This window comes from Ictalurus punctatus, chromosome 6, assembly GCF_001660625.3.
Source record: "Ictalurus punctatus breed USDA103 chromosome 6, Coco_2.0, whole genome shotgun sequence".
NCBI lineage: Eukaryota > Metazoa > Chordata > Actinopteri > Siluriformes > Ictaluridae > Ictalurus > Ictalurus punctatus.
The window spans coordinates 12046545-12069927 of record NC_030421.2 but is presented as its reverse complement, the minus strand read 5'-3'; the positions used below and the strand labels follow the sequence as shown (position 1 = coordinate 12069927).

Here is a 23383-nt window from a genome sequence, read left to right as displayed (position 1 = left end):
AACCAGATCACCATAAATTCAAACAGGGTTGACAGTTTTAATGAACATACTTCGAGGACTTTATTGAATTTGTATCTGCAGCTGATTATTATATTATCTCGGATAGAGTCAAAAAAAAAAAAAAAAAAAGGTTCTGATCTGGAAATGAAGCAGAACCCAAAGCATGAACGAGCTTTACGAGCAAAGACGATAGACAGATGTTGACAAACTTACGACAGCCTGATGTTGGGGATGGGGTCACAATAAAAGAGGCGTTAGTGACAGAAGTAGCAGAAAAAACTACAGCCTGAGAAACAGATGTTGCTATTTTTTTGTGGGAGAATCTTATGACAGAAAGAGGACATTGCAATGGAGAAGTGCTGTTTACAAAAAGAATGCACTGTGCAGGAGAGAGAGAGCGAGAGAGAGAGAGCGCGAGAGAGAGGTTTCCATCACAGCCTTCACATACAGAAATAAATGCACGTGCGCTAAGGGATTAGGAGCGAAAGAAGCTGACGGTGTCTTGAATGAAACACTGCTGTTTTTCCATTCTTTCAAGGATCATTGGCATAGAAGGTAACGGTGCAGCAGAGATGCCAATCTTCAGCATTCTCATTTCAGAAGAACAGATTCTCTTAGAGCAATACAGATGCAACACAGAGCTCTTCATTCTTATAACTACATCACATTTAAGATTAAATTTTCTGTGAAATTGCTATTACTCAAGACTCAATCAGACAATCACGTCATTAGTCCTGGGGGCGTAAAAAAACAACTTTCACACACTTTAAGGTCAGCAATATCCTCAAACCGTCTATTTCTAAGCTACGATGAAAAGATTGCTGCCTAAATATTTCTTTATTACACTTCAAAGCAGACGATAGATCTTTCACGCGTCACTAGAACAGCTAATCTAGATCACATGCTGTTTGAAAACGTGTCCCTAAAACATGAACGGTGCCACTTCAATGGGATTCTCGTGCCTCGGTGTCTCATGTGTAGTACTTACACCAGCTTCAGTGTGGGCTTCCCGATCGACGCGCTAAAGCAAATTAAAGACACGCAAGTGAGGTGGCGTTCTGGCTTTCAGTTTCAAACATTGGCGTAATTATGAGCCTTCCTCTGAGCTCTCGCCGACTGTGTTTATAAACATGCAACTAGAGTGACCTCTGAACCCCGGAGGAGATAGCATAGGGCAATAGCGCAGCCTTTTCTGAGGCAATCCGGCATTCACAAATAAGACTGTGTTGCCTGCTGTCAATGTGCTCTTTGTTACCTGCAAAAAGGGGTTTTTAGCAAAGGCACATGTTGGAAAAAAATATCATGAGACAATTCGGGTCAGTCCGGAATGCTGCTGGAGAAGCATGCGCAGATGAACAGGGCTGAGGGAATTTCAGTGAGGCTTAGAGGTGTTGTAGAAAAGTCACATGTTCAGCACCAGATACATGTATAATGATCACTCTGATAGTCGTAACCGTGCTGAGTATTACATCCCTCTCTTAATCTTAAAAAGAGTTTATTTTTTAGAGGAGCTCAAACATATACACTAGGAGAGAACACGACGACACTGGGTGTGTCTGTTTAGTGCTCAAAATATTCATCAATATTTCCCAAGCATAGGCTCTGTATGGGCTGCCTGCCCAGGTAGATTAAGACCCGCCCAGGTAGATAAATTCTGAATTCCAATTTTTCTTTTCAATCAAGATGCGCAACTGTCAGTTCACAATGAACACAAACCAGCAGACCTTCAACTCCCCCACTTTCTCAAGATAATGCACATGTCAGGCATGCGTGACACAATCATTCAGTTGGTACATCAAAATTCAATGGGAGACTGACTAGCAGTGGCAACTTTTTCTGAGGTACTGCAAGTTAACTTTTTTCCTAACTTGATAATAAAAATACCACACTTAGCAGTTTGTGTACTGGATGCCTAAAAAAGAATGCTTTTTCGTAATGTGTTAACATTAAACATTAACACTACACATTATTTTAACCTACAAAAGGTACAGTAACGTTAGCTGGTCTGGCTAGCTAGCTCTCTAGTAATGATAGAGCTAGTCTCGACACTGAACTGAACATTGCAAAGTGACGTAGCTGTAACATTAACTTAAGACAACAGCTTTCTAACGTAAGTGATTTTCAACCATGCATGACAGCAAAACACGTAAATTTTCAAAATGATTGCATTCAAAATGGTTATGCAAGTTTGTTTTTATTTCAGAACAAAACTGACCTAAGAAACAGGCTGAAAGTATAGCACCTGGCTGCATGCCTCAGAATCTCAATCAGTGGACCTGCCCCTGAACCGTACCCTAACAGGCAGGTGTTGGAAAAGTTTTTTTCCCAAGCCAAGGAAAATAAAATGTTCCAGAAAGCAATGCCAACTGTGCAAATAGGCACATTTGAAAACGTAATCCATAATGTTAATAGTTATTTATTTTGAAATAGTTAATTCTGACATGTTCATCAAAAATCTGAGTCCGTTTTTTTTTTTTTTTTTAAATATTTTTTGAAAATGTTTTTTAATATGTAGTTATTTATTTCCTAATAGTTATCAATGTGGACATATAGACAGTTCTTTATTTTGAGTAGTTATCTGTTAAATAAATAGTTTATTCATTAACCTTTGCTTGACCAGTTTATTACTGAAGCGGCACCGCCCTGCGCTGCACCAACCACCACCACAAGTAAATTCTCAACCTGTGGGAAACACTGTTCGTACATGTATTTAGATTTAAACCCAAAGTGGGTATGGCGTAAACCGGAAGGTTTAATCCCACTGTAATCCCACTCAAATTGTTTTTTTGTTTTCGTTTTCTAACAAATAGAGTAGGTTCTATTTCCTTAAAATATAAACAAACTTGTAGCCTGGTTTAGTAGCCTGCACCCCTGACCAGGCAGATAATAAGGATGAGTGAATGAATGCTGTAAATACATCATTTAGTTTTAATTAATCTGACCTTTCTTTGTCACATGAGCTTCAGATCTAATTACTTGCTTGAAACCTCCCACAAAACAAAACAAAAAACCCACAAGTACTCCTCCTATTTGTGTTTAAATCTGTTCGGAAGGCGTTATCTGATAATGTACTCATATTTGCTTACGTGAAGGCTGTGATCAGGTCACCTCAGGCCTAGGAGAAAATCAGACAGACATAGACATACACACACATACATACACACACACATATACATACACGCACTACAGCCTTATAAAAACAGCCTCTCATGCCAAACTGAGGGTCACAAGTAGCTGAAAGCACTGAAGTGAAGTTTCATTAACTGAACTTGAACAAGATGATTTAATTCAACAATTTTTCCAGAACTAGAAGTATAACTGAGTTTTCTTAAAATAGCTGGATAAACACCAGTACATACCATAAAACTATGGCCCGCCACTTTGGCCCCAGTCCTGATCCAAAGATGTTCTCCCCAGCTCTTCACTCTGCTCTGAAACTGAAATACAAGCAGATTCCTATTAATATTAAATAATTTCTTCCTGTTATTTAATCTATCCCTTATTAACACTTCATCAAGCCTAGAATTATAGTATAATCCTGAAAATCTATAGATGTGTGTGTGGTCTTACACAGTGTACTACTAATGAATGCAGAATGCAAGGAAAGATTGGCTGCTGTTTTGAAATGGCATCATGCTGTCAAATGTACACATTCTATGATCGCGGGTTGTGGAGAAGCTGAACAGCATGGAGCAGAGTCAAACACAAAAATACATTCCTCACGGGTGTTCGTTCAACAAACGCACAGGAGGTGAATTGCTTCCAAATGTATCGTTTCTTCTGTTGAGTGTCAGGAGGGGGTCAGGAGGCTGAACACAGCTAAGATGAATTCTAGGGGGAAAAAAAATTGCACACTAGAAGGTCAGCAATATCCTAAAGCAGGTAATTTTTTTTTTCCGGTTGAACAGATCTTTCATCGTTCATGAGCATAGCTAGGAAAATTGAAGAAGAAAAAGAAAAAAAAAAAACGAAAAAATACAAAAAGTGTCCCTTTTAGGAGGGAAACATACACACCCACTTCCCAAAGTCTTTAAGTCAGCTGAGTTCATATGACTGACTCTCATGTGCTCTCCTCATCTCTCCCGTCTTTCACAAGCACGAGTCCATGGCTGGTTCACTGCTCAACATGTAACCCAGATTGATGAGGCTTACAGTAAAAGCGTCTCGATTAGCCAACTGAATTATCGCATTAATCACACCCTGCTTCATTTAATTATCTCTCTCTCTCTCTCTCTCTCTCTCTCTCTCTCACACACACACACACACACACACACACATACACAAGCAGGCACAATCTAAAATATATAATATATAAACACCTACTGAGCTGTGAGTCTACGGATATCAATCAGCCAAAACTGGATGATTAATTCAAACAAACTTTGATTAAGTTCAGTAAAGGAAAGCGTGATGACACGAGATCTGACTGAACTTCAGTGAAGCTTCTGATCCATCACAATGCGGTTTCCGCTCTGGGACCTTCTAACAAAACCAAGATGTTGATATCAGTACCACATGGACTGGTATTAACTTTTGTGTGTGTTAAAATGCTGACAGTTTGTCATTTGTCTTTATTTCATTTCAACACAGGTATGTGGCAAGTAATCATGAACGTCAAGACAACACTGATATCTTGCATGCAGATCGTGTTGTGTGTTCAGCCCACAGACGGGAAGCCGATTTTCTAGCCAATTTGAGTTGAACTGGAATTTGGGCTTAATGGTAATGATAATGTTAGAAAGCAGGAATTTGCCAGTGTGGCACGATTAGTTTAAAGAGGCTTACTAGGAACTCAAGGTGCCACAACACGATGTGATATACACGAGGGAACTTTTTTTTTTTTAACTGCATGGTCCATGTAAAGTCCACTTACAAATGAAAAATCAAGCATTCTCCAGTCTTCTATTAAAAGTTAAGCACAATTATAAGCTTTAAATCAAGCATTTACAGGGTGGTTGAAAAGTCAGGAACCAAAGGGAAGATGTGAATATACCAATCCAAATGTTTTGGCGGGAAAAAAACAAATAATGCGAAACAGCAGCTGAGAAAATGTGTAGAGCATAAGGGTGAACATGCGGAGCATATGTTGTAAATAATACAAACAAAATTAATTCTATGTAGTTTTTCTCACATCGGTTCCTGACTTCACAGACACCCTGTATATTAGACATTAAAATATCTGAGGTATGCAGTGACTCGGACAGGAGGTTGTTTATAAAGTGAGAACAAACAATGACTCATGTTAATATGTAATAGTCCCGCTCCTGGATCGGTGGAAACAGCCTCCATATTGCTGACTCTTCCCATCGTTTTATCAGAATGACACACGCAAGAAGGTGACGGCTGCCTGTCCAATCCCCCCCCCAAACATACTGTACGACTCGCCTATTGAAATCACAATGCCCTTCATGAGCTAGGAGAGCGTGAGCAATCCGTTTTCTCTCCTGTCAAAAGAAATGATGCGCTCCACTTTCTATTGTACCGTCTGACAACGGTTAAACTGCAGAGATGTAAAAATAGACGAAACAGAAGCAGAAGTCCACATGAGCACGCAGCTCTTCAAAAGTGTATCATGTGCATATGTTTTGGAAAGCCCTCAGGGTCAATAGCGATGAGCAAATGAATCTGAACACAGAAGCAGATGGTGGGAGGAACAGTGTGTGCTCTGCGACGACTGGGGAAATTAAGCATGGTGGAGCTGTGCGAAGGACTCAGTCGACTAAACTTCTGCAGAACTTTCTGTAAATCAGGAGGAAATTCGATACCTGTACTGGTATTACGTATTGGTCGATACCATAATTCATAAAAATCCTCCAATACCAATATTCGATACCAGATGATACTATATGACGCACGCCTAGTTGACATTAGAATTATTTCCCGATTAAAGATGGAAAATCACATCAACACGGACCGCAAACTCTTCTCTGTGAAAGGATCCAGGCAAGGAACTCATGCAACTTCCTGCAACACAAGTGACTTGATAAAACATGTTAAACATGAAACTAAGCAGAAAATATTTACAAACGGTAAAATAAAATATTCCATTAGGTCTCTGACTGATTAATAATAATTAGTTTACTCATTATCTGTACCGTTATCAATGAGTACCAAAAAACCCCCAAAACAACCTAAAAAAATGCTACTGATGCATCCCTAATAAAACACAGATCACTTGAAGGTCGTACAGTAGTAGTCAGTAAATCGAAACATCAACCGAATCCCAGCTGTCTAAAGAGACCAATCTGTCTTGTGCAAGGTTAGGGGATGATCCAAATAAAAGGAAAAAAAAATACAAAAGGAATGCCTGGGGTTCTGCGAGCCAAGCCCAAAGATCTTTGATCCTTCAGTCACAGACACACACACACCCACCTTAAAAATAAACAGCCACACCATAAACCTAAACACATACGACCCCAGAAAGATTACCAGAGACATTGGGTATCTGATGCTCGAGCTCACCATGTCAAAACACTACAAAGTTTCACAATGTCTCACATATATACAGCAAAATAGAAACTTCGCTCAAAAGCAAGCCGATCTCATATGCAAACAGGAAATAAATACAGAGATCAGTGTCACAAAGATGTTTAGATTATGCACACTATTCAAAAAGTCTGTAAGCACCACCACTAGTGTCGTTAAGAAATAGTACCGCTTTCCAAAGGTACTTCGTCCAACCCTGTCACCTTCAAGCTGCGCTCCAGGATACAGTAGCTGATCTCCACACAGCAGGTGTTGACTTTTCAGGCCCTCTCCACAAGCAGAAGTCTATAATAAAGTGGAACGAATGGGAGTAAAAACTACACTTTTTTTTTTTTTTTATAAACAGCACCTCTAACCATTACCAAGTCGGGCTATGCGAGTTCATCATGACGCCAAGATTCACCTGTGGTTTAGTTTGCGATGGTGTCCAGGCTGTGGCAAAGTCCTGGAACTGCGTACCTTTCATCCAAAGATGTGTCTGGACAGGAGAAGCAGTCATGCAGAAGGACTGAGATGATCAGCCTTACATGCTCTCCTATAGCACCATTCAGAACGCCTGCAGGCTTGACTCCTTTATGTAATAAAGGCGTGGATGTGGACTTGTATGCATAGAAGTGGGTGGAGAGGGGGATTTAAGTTAATCGGCTACTGGGGCGACCACATGCTGCAGGAGAAAAAAAAAAAGCCTGGAGACATCAGTGAGCTGTGAAAATGTGCAGAAACCAGCATTAGGAATGCTTCAACGAACAAGTCTGAAGTTCTGGGTGCTAACTGAAGGCCAGTTGAGCTCCAGGTTACTTCATGAAAAATTTCTTATGGCAACGTTCATCACAATCATGAGGTTTACCCAAAAATCATTAACAATAGATGGTACACGTGGTATAAGTTACATCCTCTGAGTAACATGAAAAATGTGTTAAAATCGACTAGGGCTGCAAAAACTAATCGAGGAAAATCTATAATAATCGACAATTAAAATAATCGACAATGAATTTCATTATGGATTAGTTGGGTCAGTGGATAACCCACGTCAATGACGTCACTTCACAATGGTGGAAAACACATTTCTACGAATAAAACACATCTGAGAAACAGCGGAGGTCAGAGTGAGCTGCTGTGGGAAAAGTGCATGATCCCGGTCATCCATAACAGGAGAATGTTTTACATTAAGCGCTTCAAACAAACTCGTAAGTGTATTAACGTGGCTTGTCGTGTCAGATGCTGCAACAGAGGTGTGTGCTATTTACTGTGTTCCAGACATGTTTTCTTCAGCCAGAAATGTAATTTTCACCTTTATATCCTTATCTGCAAATGTTAGAAATTCACGCCAGTATTTCTATTTTACACAAAGGCTCATCCTGACAGCAAATGAGTCTCCATTAAACGTCACTGAATGAGCGCGAGTCCACGCGTTAATCAAACAGCGCGCAATAGAAAGGAACAAAAATAACTCTAAAATATTCATTTTGATTAAATATGTTGTTTGATGCTATATTTAGAAACAAAAGCAATTGTGTTTTTATGAGAGCAGTAACTGTAATGGGGTTATAACATGTAAACTACAGAAACCAGACAACAATATTATTATTGCGCATAGAAACAATGTATGAATCCTCGTCGTCCATATTCCACTTTTTACCAAAGCACAAATTGTACTGAAATAAAATCATGTGGAAGAACACTAGGAGTCATGTGACATGGTGGTTTGGAAATAGGAAACGAAATTTGCTAGAAGTCAGTCATCCTAAAAAAAAATGTAGAGAAAAATGTGGTACTTTTTATAAAACTTCCCAGAATGATGCAAAACTTGTCTGAGATTCTATGTTTCTTATAAAATAGTCCATTCTGACATCATTAAGGAGTAAACTAAACTACCACAAAAAAACAACAACAATAGCAACAGCTTTGAGGGTTCAGCTAATCAAGCACTTTAAGCATATCATAACATAATAGCAGGTCTAATAATCATATTGATGAGTAAAGTTCTACTCAAAGTCTGATTTTCTTCGGCCTGACACGAATAAAGAACCATGTGATTCTGGTCTGTTTTATGTTAAAATGCGTGTTGTGGTGGTGGTTCTCCACCTACGGTTCTTGTTGTTTGGAGGACAAGAGACCCAAAACAAAGCCCAGGGGGCCGATACTTTAATGTTAGTGATGAATAATTTGTAGTGGTACAACGTTTATAAGATGGTGATTAAATGCTATAGTGAATATAAAGTGCAGATATTCTACATGGCCATTAATTAATTAGAATTAATAATATATATTTGTTAAAAGTTAAAATAATCTCATGATATGACTTCACAGATGTATGTGTAATGTGTGTGTGTGTGTGTGTATATATATATATATATATATATATATATATATATATATATATATATATATATATATATATATATGGGCTGCAACTAACGATTATTTTCATAATCAATTAGTTGGCAGATTATTTTCGATTAATCGGATGGGGCGGGGCAAACATTTGATACCTTTTTTTTGCTTATTTAAAATAAAATTCACAAACTGAGCATTACAGATATAAACTTCAGACAAAAACTTTACACAACTGTTTGTTCAAAACAGAAAAGTACCCAATACACACACACACACACACACACAAACACACCAGAATATATATTATTATTTAGTTTAATATATATAAAATTTATTTATATATCATACAAAATATGTTTAATAGTTTAATATTTATTACATTTATTTTATAGTATTTATGCATTATTTTATGGATGCACAAAAAGCACTGAATTAAACTATAGTCCTAAACCAATAATAAAAATTAACTTTCACTGCACCTTGTGGTTTCTATTACTCACTGCCTTTAGGAATATTATTTTACTTTTGATCATAGGGTTTTAATTAAACATTACAGATCTACAGCTACACTCTGTATCAGCGCGTCTACACAGCGCATGATCAGCAACGTGGCCTCGTTACTAACACATCACTTCCGTTATAATAAATGACAGAATTTACACTGCAAGCGTGCAAATACAGCATTTAATGACAATAAACTTAAATTAAACTAAACCTTCTAAGCAGCTTGCACCAGTTTCCGCTGCCCCTTACACACAGTGGAGAATTTTGGATATAAACATAAGTTTGTCCTCGTGCATCAGTTTGATCTCCACGGTGTTTAAAATGCACCCCTGCCTTAGAAGACTTGGAGGTTACACACTTTCTTCCTCATGTTGGGAATAAAAGGTAACGCTGACAGAAAGTAAACTGAAGAAAGTCATTATCGGTGACTCGGGTTTCTGCAAATGCTAGCGTGGGTATGACGTCATGCGTTATCGACTAGGAAGCGGCTTATACTTCCAGTTAGTAAAAAAAAACTACTAGTGATATATTTGAGATGATATTACCGTTCTAAAATCCACACACTAGACGGCAGAGTACATATGTGCATAGTGTAAGTGTATAGTACTTCATTTGGGACACAACTTATATATGTCTTTTATTTCCTCCCCAAAACAATAAAAAATAAAATACATTTTAAAAATCAATACTATAGGGTAGTGAGATGCACAATTAAAAATAATAAAAATGGTAAAGCATAATGAAGATGGAATAAATTAATCAGATTTCTTTATTATGGTAGAATATCACCTTGCGTCACATCTTCATGTGATTATAACAGAAGATCATTCTCACTGCAGGACAATCTCGGTTTGCAATTCAAACAAATATAATTAACCAGCTCGAGATACTCATTATTTGCTCACTTGTTAGCAGTTAACTCAGCGGTTTCCAAACTTTTATGGATATGACGAATTTTCCCTAGCCTTGGCATTTTTTTGTTTTTCCTTCATTAACTTCATCTCTCTTGCAAATCCATAACTTTCTGCGTAGCTTTGTGTTTTCTTGAGTCTGAGTCACTAGATGGTGTTGAGGAACTAATGAAGGAAGATGGAAAGAGAAATTTGCTCGTTTATTCAGTCCCTCCAGGATTTTGCAGATATCGCCGAATCAAGCAAACTCCACAATACTCGGAAGAGCTTGTGATTTTTCAGAATTACTGCAGGTTTTCTGCAGACCTGGGCCAAGACACATCATTTGACATCATCACAATGTGCATGCAGCCAAAGCCCTCTGCAATTTACTTGTGTCAAGCATGAGTACAGCTAAAAAGGTTGCATGTACCAACAATCATCACTGCAAAAGACAATTCTGTGCAATTGCGATTTCGGCAATTCATGTAGTTTTCTCCCGCACAAAAAACCCAAAAACTTTGCATCGCAAATTTTTTAAAAAGCTGCAGCAAAATGAAGCATTTTTGGACGCAACAATCTACAAAAAAAAAAACCTCAGCAAAATCCCGTACAGACTATTTATTGCTAGTGCAGCAAATCAGGGGAGCGGAAACCATGAACATAGCACGTACTTGGATTGCTTGAATGTGAGTCCCAGTAACATTTCAAAATATTAGCACACAAACGTCGTTTACACACTTTTCATTTTGTTATTTAAATTACAAATGCCAATGCTAAGGATGTCCCATATATGCATTTTGTTTTATTGATTGTTGGCCTGAAATCAAATCAAACTAATGACGTCTTTGTTTCCCCTCTTTCTTTTTTTCGCCCCTGTGGATTTGCAAGCTTTTGGGATTATTCCTAAGTTTTCTCCAGCCACAATTCTTTAATGAACTGAAATGTAGTGGATGTAATTTTTAACATGGATTGGATCTTTTTCATGTTGTTTAATTTACAAAATGTTAGTGTGAATGGTTAATCAACAGAAACTCTCTGAAGCGTATAATACTTACAACAGTACTTCATAATATTCATCTGTAAAATAAATAAATAAATGAAAACAAAAAAGGGGTTTGTTTGTTTCTCTCATGAACCTATTTGTAAATCAAGCAAGACGTAGTTTGGGAACCCCAAGGGTTAACTGGCCTGTACCATCATTCTTCTGTCCAATATATTTAAAGTTAACCATCACCTACTTAATTGTGTCCTGCCTCAATTGTAATAGACCTTTGGATAGGTGCAAAAATGTAAATTCAACGCACGGCATCAAGCCTCTTATGTACAATAAACTCCTTTCACTGGCTCATTTATTTTACACCAATACTCCTTTCTCCCCCCTAATGACGCAGTACAGACGTGCTGTGTTAATGACATTTGCATTTATCACATGTAACAATCAGGGTGCGTTGGTGCCACACACATACTGTAATTCTCTGTAAAGGAAGCCACGTAATGGCAACATTCTTAAGACACACTAATCAGGTTTGCCTCAAGTCTGCGTTATAAATGCAAATACCAGTTTAGACAGTTCTTTGTTATGCCATGGTGAATTACAAAATGATTATGGAGAAGAAAAATAATAGCTGCAGGTGAGCTTCGGCCGATATTCAGCCACAGACAGATCGATAACAATACGGTTAGACCACTTGCACATACTGTAGGAGTAGATTTGACTACCACCTTTATTCCATGTTAAACTCCTTCAGTAACAGAACATACAGATCAATGTGCAAGGCACCCTTTGTGCATTTAGCCTGTTTACTCCTGTTCAACTGTGTGTGTTTAACAATGCTGGACAATTAAGGGTTCACCGGCTTCCTCCCAATAACTTTATTATAATGACTACAGTCTTCAGTGAAGTGTGAAAAAGGACAGAAAGCAATGGAAAAGAAAAACATCCCAGTACACAGGAACTGAACTCCTACAACAACAACAATAATAATAAAGCACCTTTAGAATGTTTAAAAGTGCAGCTCAGTGTGCTTTATAGTGTGACGCTAAAACAGAAAGTACGAAAAGTAGTCAATTTTTTTTTAGAAAAATGGACAAAAAATAGAAATGCAATGAAAAAAATAATATACAGAATAAAAATGCATACAAATAATATAAAATATATGAAAATGCAGAAATAAAATCTAAAGGAAAAATATAAATGCTCTAAGTTAATAGTTAAAATTGTTTAAAATAATGTAATAAATGTAGGACTTTAAAGGCAGTTAAATTCAAAGCAAAATGACTGACTAAAATTTAAATTTTGATCAAATATGTTGTTTGACGCTATATTTAGAAACAAAAGTAATTGTGGTTTTATGAGAGCAGTAACTGTAATGGGGTTATAACATGTAATTGTATATAAATGTAAGAAGTGTCATACATTTACAGAATAAAGTAACGTTACTGTGTTCAGATGAGCCATTACATTTTTACCAAATCTAAAGCATTACAGAGTTTGATGACATGCAAAATTTGAAAGCACGTCTTCATTTCCTTAGTGCTCTTTCTGGGACTTTTAAATTTTAAAGACACCGCACATTTAATGTGCCTACTAGGAGGTGTGCTACACGGAGGAAAACACAAAACCGAGATACCCAATAGGACTAATTTGTCAAAAACATACAACAAGATACTTCTATGATACCAAATGCGCATCATGATATTTACAGTCCCCTCCGAAACTATTGAAACGGCAAGGTCAAGGTCAATTCATTTGTCTTTGCTGTAGACTGAAGACATCTGGGTTTGAATATGAGAAGAGAGTTTAGGATTTCATCTTTTATTTCCTGGTAATTATATGTAATGTGTTAAACAACATAGAACATAGCACATTTTTAAATCAAACCACCCAATTTGTAGGCGAGCAAAAATACTGGAAAATGTTACCCAGGTGTGTCCTGTTAGATTGACTATAAATAGCTCTGAACATCTGCTCTTAGTTTTAGCCTTCAGTTTCACCTGTGAAAACTGCATTCATTGTTAAAAAGGATAAGCCAATGTAAAGATCAAAGAGCTGTCGATGGGAGAAAAGCAAGCCAATTTGAAGCTGAGAAATTATGGAAACTCTATCAGAGGCAATGCACAAACATTGGGCATAGCCAGTAGAACAATCCAAAACACACTGCCAACTCAAAGGACTTTATCAGCGGGGGAAAGTGGAAGACTGTAGACTGGACAAGTCAAATACCAGACCTTAACCCAACTGAGCAGCATTTCACATACTGTAGAGGAGACTGAAGGGAGAAACGCCCTGAAACAAACAACAACTAAAAGAGGCTGCGGTAAAATCCTGGAAAAGCAACACAAAAGAACAAACAACAACAAAAAACAGCAACACAGCAACACAAAACAATCTGGTGAGGTCAATGAGTCACAGGCTTGATGTAGTTATTGCAAGCATGTGATATGTAACCAAACATTGTGTCATTTACTTTAATTTACTTCAAGCCCTATCGGTTCTCATACTTTTGCTCACCTAAAAATTGGGTCTGATACAAAAGGTCCTATGTTTTACACATCTAAATCCTACACTCTTATCTCATATCCATCTTTTGATCTCAAACCTGAATGTCTTTGGTGTATAGCATGAACAATTGAATTGGCCTTGCCGTTCCAATAGTTTTGGAGGGGACTATATATCTGTTAAAGCAGTACAGTGACTACACTGACAATATGCTTGAAAAGGACAAGAGCTGCAGTTCAGAAAACTTTACAGGAGCAGTGCACACTGGTGTCTTAAAATTACAGTCGTGTTCCAGCTGCAAAAGTACAGGGGGAAAAGTCTTATTGGATAAACAAACTTTGATCAAATACAGTTAAGACTTATTTAGTAATGGTCTGACAGATTATTTATACATAATATTTACTAAGCCAGAAGGCACAAATGAATGCTGAACACACATCTGTATTCACATCTAGTGTAAAAGGAAAAGCATCGTGAGCTGGTTATGGAATGTTGCGCATTCCATAAATGTTACAAATATTTTAACATTTTTAAAGTTTAACCAGTTTTTCTGAATGCTCACAGTAAATAAAGCACAGTGTGGTGTACTTTGCTGTGTTGATTTTATGTAGTCATAGCAGCAAAAGGTGTGTGAAACAGTAGCATTATGATAAACACCATGAAGGGGAAATCTGGAATGGTGTGAATGTGTATGGTGGATGGAGTGTTCTCGCTCGGATCAACTGAAAACCAAGATACTGAGTTGTATTGATACTGCATCGTGGGGCTGGGCGATAAAACGGTATCGGTATTCATCAACAGTACACCTTTATCGTTAACGATAGAAAAAATGTTCGGTATAACGCACAATACAGTAAACAGACATGAAGTTTGGTTGCACGAACAACCCTCAAGCTTGCGCCGTCCCTGGATCATAAACAGCCTATCATATGTCTTGATAAAGGAGTGCGCGACGAATGAAAAGCAAACAGCCAATAACAAGCTGCGTATCTGTGGGGTTCGGTTGCTCCGCTGCCATGTAACATCAGAACACAAACACGTGAAAATGAGTTCAGAGCCTGCCGAGGAAATTTTTGGTTTCTTTTCACCTGACCAACATCAGAACACCGTTGTGTGTGAGCTTTGCAAAAAACCGTCCTGGCCAAGTATGGAGAAACAAGCTGCAAGAGACTTGTAGTGTGTATGCGCAGTACTCTGCATATGTACGGTGTGTGTGACTCTGAACAATGGGCAAGGAAGAAATGTGACATCTTACCACTATTTGTGTTTTCTGTTAAAATGTCAGCTCTGGGGAGGACAGTGAGTGTTGCTCTGCACAGTGTTATCTGGAAGCAAGTGTTAAAATGGAAGTTTTATATGAGACTAGGCTAACAGGCTGAGCGCAAACCAGAGCACCAGGAGTCCCAATCTGCGCTATAATGCGATGTTAATCACCTTTAAAAGTTTGCTTTTACATTGCACACATTTTGTAATATTTTATTTATCAAGTTCAAGAGTTTCTTTAACACTTATTTATTTAATCTTCATACAAGATATAAGAGAAGATATTTGTTTAAATTCTATTTTGCATTTTACTGTTAAAACAAAAATTATTTGTTGTTTGCCTTAATGATGTGGAAAATTTTAAATACAGTGGTTAAATTCAAACCTTTATTTCCTACTTGTCTTTGTTTAAAAAAAAAAAATTAAACAGATCAACTATTATCAATACCAAATGATATGAAACATTATATCGTGATACATTTTTTAGCTGTACCACCCAGTCCTACTGCATCGGCTGCTGTGAAGCTCATAAAGCTCATAAACACGGCTGAGCTGGAGTTAACTCAGAAGTAATGAAATGTGCCGAGACTTATTTGATGAGCACTGATTTCACGAGAGGTAACCATAAAATGCTTGACTGTAATTCAACAAGAAAGAGAACCAAAAAAAACAACAAAAAAAATACGAGCACGTTACCTCAGATGTCTTGTAGATGATGGGCCATATAATACCTATAACTTAATTTTGTTTAATTTGTTCACCTCAGAAGACATAGATTTCTCTCTAGCTACAATTTAAACAGGACAATAATAATAATAATAATAATAATAATAATAATAATAAAACAGACGGAAGGACATCTGTTCATGTAAAAAGTCATCCTAGTATACAGTACTTCATTCAAGTCCTTGACAAGAGCCATGAAGGACATCTCACACAATGTTATCTGCTTTGTAAACAAGATGGAGAGATGGGTCACTGAGTGCACAGACAAACCCGTATATTAAATCCGTGTATTATACAGACACACAAAGGTTAATATTACACCTTTAGCCCACTTTTTTAATCAGACTTTTACCAGCAAATCATTCTGCGGTGATTCAAAATTGGCTGCTCTGCACTAAAATCTCTGGAAAACGCTGACAAAACGTTCGTGAAATCTACTTTACACACACGTTCATGTTGATGCATTAATCCCTTAATAAGAACAGCCTGTTCTGCCCATCCTCAAAGTTTACACACTACTGAGAAAAAAAACACATACAAGGTCATCTGTGTGATTTACTTCCCTACGTTGTTTTATTTAACCCACAGACTAAACAAGTCATGAACGCCAATCACGGTTATTGTCACAACGGAGTAAAAAGGAACACAATCAAGAACTTGAGAAGGAACTGAAACGTGTGAGTGTTAGCGTTTGATAGATTACTAACTCCACGCAGCACCATTGATCCACCCACACAAGTAGTGTGTTTTTACTAAAACATTAACCAAAGAGCAATTATCTCACCACAGTCGATTTTCACACCCCCGTTCTACATTCGTACAAATAAAAGAGGTCAAATATAAAGCCATGTTTTAACACTGTGGTTTTGGGTGTTTTTAAAATGCTGTCACACGAAATCAGAGTGGCTTCCTTGCACGGACCTTATCGGTGCTTTTTCAGCTTGATTTGTAGGATTTGATCTGCCAACTAATATCCTTCAGACCCTAGCTTATTTACATAGCTACTATGTAAATCTACTATGTATGTACTATGTATGTATGTATGTATGTACTATCTACATAGTACTATGTGAACTATGTATATTCTGTAATATAGCGATTTGTATTACACTGCCATGATATCCGTTCACATTTACTACAATTATATTATATTACATTACCAGACCCACCAACTTCTACACACTTTTGAGCAGGAGCTCCATAATTTAACATTGAAATACGTTAGTACAAGTTATACCTGAAAAATACTGCCAAAGAGCAGTCTGGTTCTTTATGGTGAAACAGGAGATGAACCGCATATGAGTTGGGAATAATTTTTTGCAGGTGTCTCCATGGAGTCACTCCATGTCAGAATTACCGTAATTACTAGATATTCACGTCTTTGGAATCGGAATGAAATGAGTTTGTGTAAGATGATGTTGACAACTGCAAAATTACATTAAATCTAATTACATTAGATTTTTTTTTTTAAACGCTAATCCACGAGCAGAGAGAAAACTCAATATCACACAAACTGCTAACAAGCTGTTTAGCCAACAACCCTTTGGCTAGCCTTGTCAGTCCTAAACAACTAATTATTTCTTTTTTTTTATTAAGTTTCTTTTTTATATATATATATATATATATATATATAATTCTCAACAAGCATAAACTGGAGATAATGATCAAGTGGTGCTCAAAGTAGTTTATGTTTTTTTTTTTTTTTTTAACTTCGTTACAGTGATGGAAATCACAACCTACATGATCAAAGCAAGTCAGACATAAACTGTTTTATCACTGGAATGTTCAGCAATAGAAAGCACCATATGTCTAAAATAATACTTGACAAACTTAAATAATGAAGTAAATCTGCATGGAAATTATTTTACTGTTAAAGGGGTCCCTTTGTGCAAGAAGTTTGAGAAACCCTGATCAAGGCTGTTTTTTTTTTTTATGATGAGGATACCGGGCCGCATTTATCAAGCTGTATACAAACGGATTTATTCCTCAATCGTCCTTACAAGCATCTACACAAGAAAATTGGTATTCAGGAAAATCCCATAAATTTGAAACACCCTACTTGGGCTCCTGTGTGTAAACTTACATATAAGGTGACTACCTAATGTGACCGACTTCAAATTGTAAAATGTGCATGGATTACTGCACATTTATATCTGGAACATACTGTCGAGTTTAAATCTCTTATCGTTTATTACATTTAATTATTACAACTTATAGAAGTGCTTGGGAGTCTTCATCAGAAACACATCCTCATGCTAGTACCAGTCATTTTACATTACTGGAATTAATCAAAGAATATTAAAAAATAAAGAAGCAAGCTAACGTAAACCCATAAATTAAGACAAATAAAGCGAATCATTCAATTATTACTTTAAAAAAATGGTGCAGTATAAATGGGGATTATTATCATTACATTTTTTTATTGCCATAAAAGTGAGTCAAAATAACTTTCACCTTTACCCTGATCATTCATTTCATGCTCCTAGCTGGCTGTACACTTGACCTTTTATGGGGTTTTGCGGGCGTCACTACATGCAAATGAGCTGCTTGAGGAACACGCTTTGCACTTTATAACTGATATACATACGCACTTGAGTACAAAGCTTTTTTGAAACCTTTGTAAACTGGCGGAAAGGTGTACTTCCGTTTGGCTTATGTAAACCTTTCACACACACAACAAAATATGATAAATGAGGTCCATTGTTGTTTTTTTGGTATTAAACCAGTGATTAATATATTCAGTAGGCTCATAGAAAGGAAACATTGAACCAAATGATTGTTTTGCACAAAAACTATTTCTCCTCTTGTCCTTTTCACCGTTCTGATTGAGAGTAAAGAGCAGCTTGTGGAGTTTCTTCATTCCATTAAACAGCAGCAGTAATGTGCACAGCAGGAGTATTTCGGAAAAGTGCCAATATGCTAAAGCACATGAAAATCAGCTGTATAAAAAATTATTTTTAAAAAATGCATATATATATTTAAAAAAAAAAAAAAAAAAGCATGAGAAAGAGGAAGAGTGAACGCATGAAAAATCCAGAGCTTACTGACATAAGTCTTTCGGTGAAGCAACCTATTTAAGCCTGTACCTAACAAATACTAATAGATCTATGTGTATTATGCATAAATAATAATAATATTATTAATACACCATATTAATAAAACACCAATTACACAACTTCCTTATAGACATAAAATTATGTAGGCTGAGGAAAGGGGGATTTGCATTATTTCCTTGCACACTCATTAGGACCCTTGTGTGGTTTGTGAACAGTCATACACTAGCACACATGACTGGAAATTATTATATACACAAGTTAATTATGAAATTGAACTCCTATACAATCATGTTCAGAGTCTGCCCAGAAAATTCAGTGCTAAACCGCTCTCGAAGTGGATAGTCGTTACACTGATGTTCACACAAAAAGCCCTAAGCTCTACTAAGAGACTGGAGCAAACCATGAATTTTATATCATGCGTATAAAAAAAACTAGTCCACGATGAAGCACAGTCTGACTCGAGTTCAATTGGAAACACAACTGCATACTGCTTTTCAAACTTTTCACATCTTTTGCACAGTTAAAAATGCGATGAGCCTTTACTTCTGGGATTTCATGTCAAATCTTGATCCTAACTAGAGTTTTTACTCCCCTGAAAATTGTGGGTTCTTTTGTTTCTCACCCAGGTTTTGTTTTTCTATCCACGCATCATTACAGGAAGTGAGACAAAAAGTCACAAGGAGTCTGAGAGTCAGTGGAGCGCTCAGAGTTTTACATCGCCAGACTTAGACAACATCAGTCTGGAACACGGTTTTATCGGGATGCTTTAGTCTGACCAAGAGTCTTAAGCTTGATTCGAATTGGGTTAGTTTTACACAAGGAGATGGGGTGATGCAATTATTACTGGGATGAATATCTGGGATGTTAGTCCTGTCTGAATGTTCTATACAATGTAGAAATAACTGCTGGTGATATATTCAGTGCTGTGAAAATTATTTTCCCCAATGCTGATTTCTTCTGTTTTGGTGTAACTCTCATAGTAAATAGGTTTAGAGCTTCAAACAAAATACAACATAGGCAACTTGAGTAAACACAAAATAAGGTTACCAAACACCCATCAGTCCTGTGAAAAACTATTTGCCCCCTTAAACTTTAACTCTGGTTGTGCCACCTTCAGCAGTAATAACTGCAACCAAACACTTCCGATAACTGGCCCACTCTTCTTTACGCAACTGCTTTAGTTCAGCCACATCAGAGGGTTTTTGAGCATGAACTGCCCGTTTAAGGTCCTGCCACAGCAGCTCTATTGGTTCAAGTCAGGACTTTGACTAGGCCACTCCAAAACTTTAATTTAGCTTTTTCTGAGCTATTCAGAGGTGGACTTACTCCTATGCATTGGATCACTGACCACGTTTACATGGACAGCAACAATCTAATTTCTGACCTTATTCTGAATAAGACAATATGGTGATTAAGATGTTTACAGGAGTCGCTTTTACAATATTCCTTTCACGTTCCCGTTTTACACGGTATAGAACATAGATTGATGAACGGCACACGTCATTACGTCCCCACGCCACGACGTCTGATGTTCCCTCCAGAATTTCATGTATCGACATACAGTTTGTCTTCGTTATGGTACCGTATACAGTTTTGGGTGTTTTTATTTTTAATTTTTAGAACGCTTCAAGTGCAGTTAATTATTGGTCATGCTATACGTACAAACAGACGACTGCTTGAAGCCGTGGGCTGCGTCCCAAACTGTGTACTTACCTACTATATAGCAGCTGAGATACATGTAATTCGCCTACTATATAGTAGGCAAGTACGTGGTTTCGGACGCAGCCATGCTCTTGTGTCCTGTCGCAAAATGCAGCCACACGATGTTAATAGTGTTAAGATGTGTACATGTCTGTAATGGACGTTTGGTCGGATTAAGGTAATCAAAAATGTGTTTACATGGTAGTTTCTTAATCTAGGTATTGTCTTAATCAGGTTAATATTGGATTATTGATGTCCATGTAAACTTACTAATTGTCTTGCTGCATAATCCAGTTGCACTTGAGTTTCAATTTACGGCCTGAAGACCGGACATTCTCCTTCAGGATCTTCTGGTAGAGAGCAGAATTCATGTTTCCCTCAATTATTACAACTTGCCCAGGGCCTGAAGCAGCAAAGCATCCCCACATCATCACATTTCCACCACCATGCTTGACTGCAGGTACAATGCTCTTTTGTGGAATTTGGTGTTTGGTTTACGCTTGATAAAACAGAACCAATCTTCCAAACAGTTCCACTTTCGACTCATAAATCCACAGAACATTCTCCCGAAAGGATTGAGGATCATCAAGGTGTGTTTTGGCAAAATTTAGACGAGCCTTAATGTTCTTCTGGGTTAGTAGTGGTTTTCACCTCGCCACTCTTCCACGGATGTCATTTTTGCCCAGTGTCTTTCTGATAGTGGAATCATGAGCAGTGAACTTTATTGATGCAATAAAGGCCTATAGGTCCTTTGATGTTGTCCTTGGCTCATTTGTGACTTCCTGGATGAGGAGTTGCTGTGCTCTTGGAGGAATTTTGGAAGGTCAGTCACTTCTGGAAAGATTCACTACTGTGCAGAGTTTTTCCATTTGGAGATAATGGCTCTCACTGTAGTCCTCTGGAGTCCCAGAGCCTTTGAAATAGCTTTCTAACACTATCACCTTTCAATAACCTTCTTCCTCATCATTTATGGAATTTCTTTAAATTTTGACATAGTGTGTTACTGGTTAAAAAGTTTAAGTATTGATTTTATTGAACAGGGTTTGCAGTAATCAGGCCTGGTTGTGTCTAGTCCAGCTGAACCCCATTATGAATGCAGTCGTATAGATGTTGGGGAATTAGTAACAATGGGGGCAAAAAGATTTTATCTTAGATTTTGTTTTAATTTAAACAATTTAGCAGGAAATATACACAAAAACAGAAGAAATCAGTCCGTTATATTTTCACAGCACTGTAACCTTGTCTGAATGAACATGCTGGAAAAGACTCCATTACATCCTGTAGAAAAATTAATTTCTGCGCTTTTTCTTCAGTATTAATTACAGGAAGCACTTCTTTCTTTCGTCTCCTGCCGACAGCAGAATGAAAGAAGGCACAGAAAATGCAGAACAATAAACAGCCATTTAAGAGGACTTGTCAGACAAGCAACGCTCTCTGGGGTTTTACAGTCACATTGCATTTACGGCATTTGGCAGATTTATCCAGAGCGACTTAAAAATATCTCATGTATACAACTGAGCAGTTGATTGTTAAGGGCCTTGCTCAAGGGCCCAGCAGTGGCAGTTTGGTGGTGCTAGCATTTGAACTCATGACCTTCCAGTCAGACGTCCAATGTCTAAACCACTGAGCTACCACTGCCACATTTTAGGTAAGTTCTTGTTCTTAGCGCAAGTAGCACCTACTTACATGTTATTGCCATGTGATCGACAAATGATCGCCTCACAAATCCGACAATGAAGTGAATGTAATTCACGTGTACCTTGACATGACAACACTCCCATCCAGGATAAGAGAGCTCGCTTATCCTGGGTGAAGCGTTCACGGTTATTAAAAACATCCTCTTTACTTAAATATTTCCAGAAATCGTATCCAATCAAAATAATATTCTAGTCAGATTAATATTAAACTACTGGTGAACAGGTAGGTATAGGATGTCATCAGGAACACGCCACAGACTTGTAGTGTATCCTGAATTCAATTATCACACGCATTTACCAGCACATCTTAGTTTTCAGAAGTATGTGCTAAAGACAAACCCCAGTCTAACCTTGCTGTTATTGTACACTGTTACAGGAGATATGTGGGAAGTGTATTAGGAACTGTTACACAAGCTTCCATACATGTACACTAGTCCAAATACATCAGTGACACATCGTAAAGTAACGCCAAGTTTAGACATTTCGTATCACATCCTGTATTATGTCAGACGAGTTACCGTAATGACGTTTCACAACACTGTTTTGTAATGCAGTGCACATCCAGTGTGACACTGTTAAACTTCCCCATTGCATAGAGTGAACTAAAACATAGGTAGTTTAAAATACTTAAATAATTTAAACTTGTGTGGTTAATGCATGATCATTTTAATAAATAACTTATAAACTCATTTATTACATAATTGTATATAATTCCAATAACCTGTGCTGTAAATAGTGACCAACATAACTGACATTCGCGTGACTAGTTCCTAACCGCGAGTCAGTGTACTAGATAGTGCCACTCCGCTACTTGTACTTCCTTATAGTAAGTCCACTAAATAGCGCGCGAAGTAGTGCGCGGATTGAGACACACCCCGGGTTCAGGCTACAGCGTGCTTTAACTTCTACAGGGTGTCACACTTAAACACAAACAATGAATGTGTAATAAATGTAATTTCGTTGTTTAAAATAAACAAATAAATAATAAAGAAAAATACAGTTGTAATAATTTTTTTTTTAAAAAACACACTTTTACAGCACTATAACACGAGTCACGTGGCAGAAAGTTAAGAAGTTCCCTCACAGAAAGTGAGGTTATACAAAAAATATTTCACATTTTCTAAATGACACAAATTTCAAGATTACGAGTCACGTTTAAAAAAAAAGTCAACGATAAAAAGTCTAAATTAAAGTGTATACATTAGAGAGAACTGAAAGGGT

At 37.3% G+C, this 23383-nt stretch overlaps 1 protein-coding gene across 10 annotated transcripts in view; it reads right to left on the bottom strand.

Annotated features, from left to right (window-relative positions):
- slc39a10 (solute carrier family 39 member 10) overlaps positions 1–23383 on the bottom strand; it is a 38792-nt gene that overhangs the window by 14608 nt on the left and 801 nt on the right. For 2 of the 10 annotated variants that reach the window (XM_017469917.3, XM_017469916.3), the window contains exon 2: positions 3360–3437. In XM_017469917.3, coding sequence (XP_017325406.1) covers positions 3360–3362 — 3 coding nt within the window. In that variant the 5' untranslated portion in view covers positions 3363–3437. Of the gene's footprint in view, positions 1–988; positions 3071–3359; positions 3438–3570; positions 8809–23383 lie in introns of those variants that run through there. The other 8 variants (XM_053680874.1, XM_017469914.3, XM_053680875.1 and 5 more) reach the window with 8 other exon arrangements.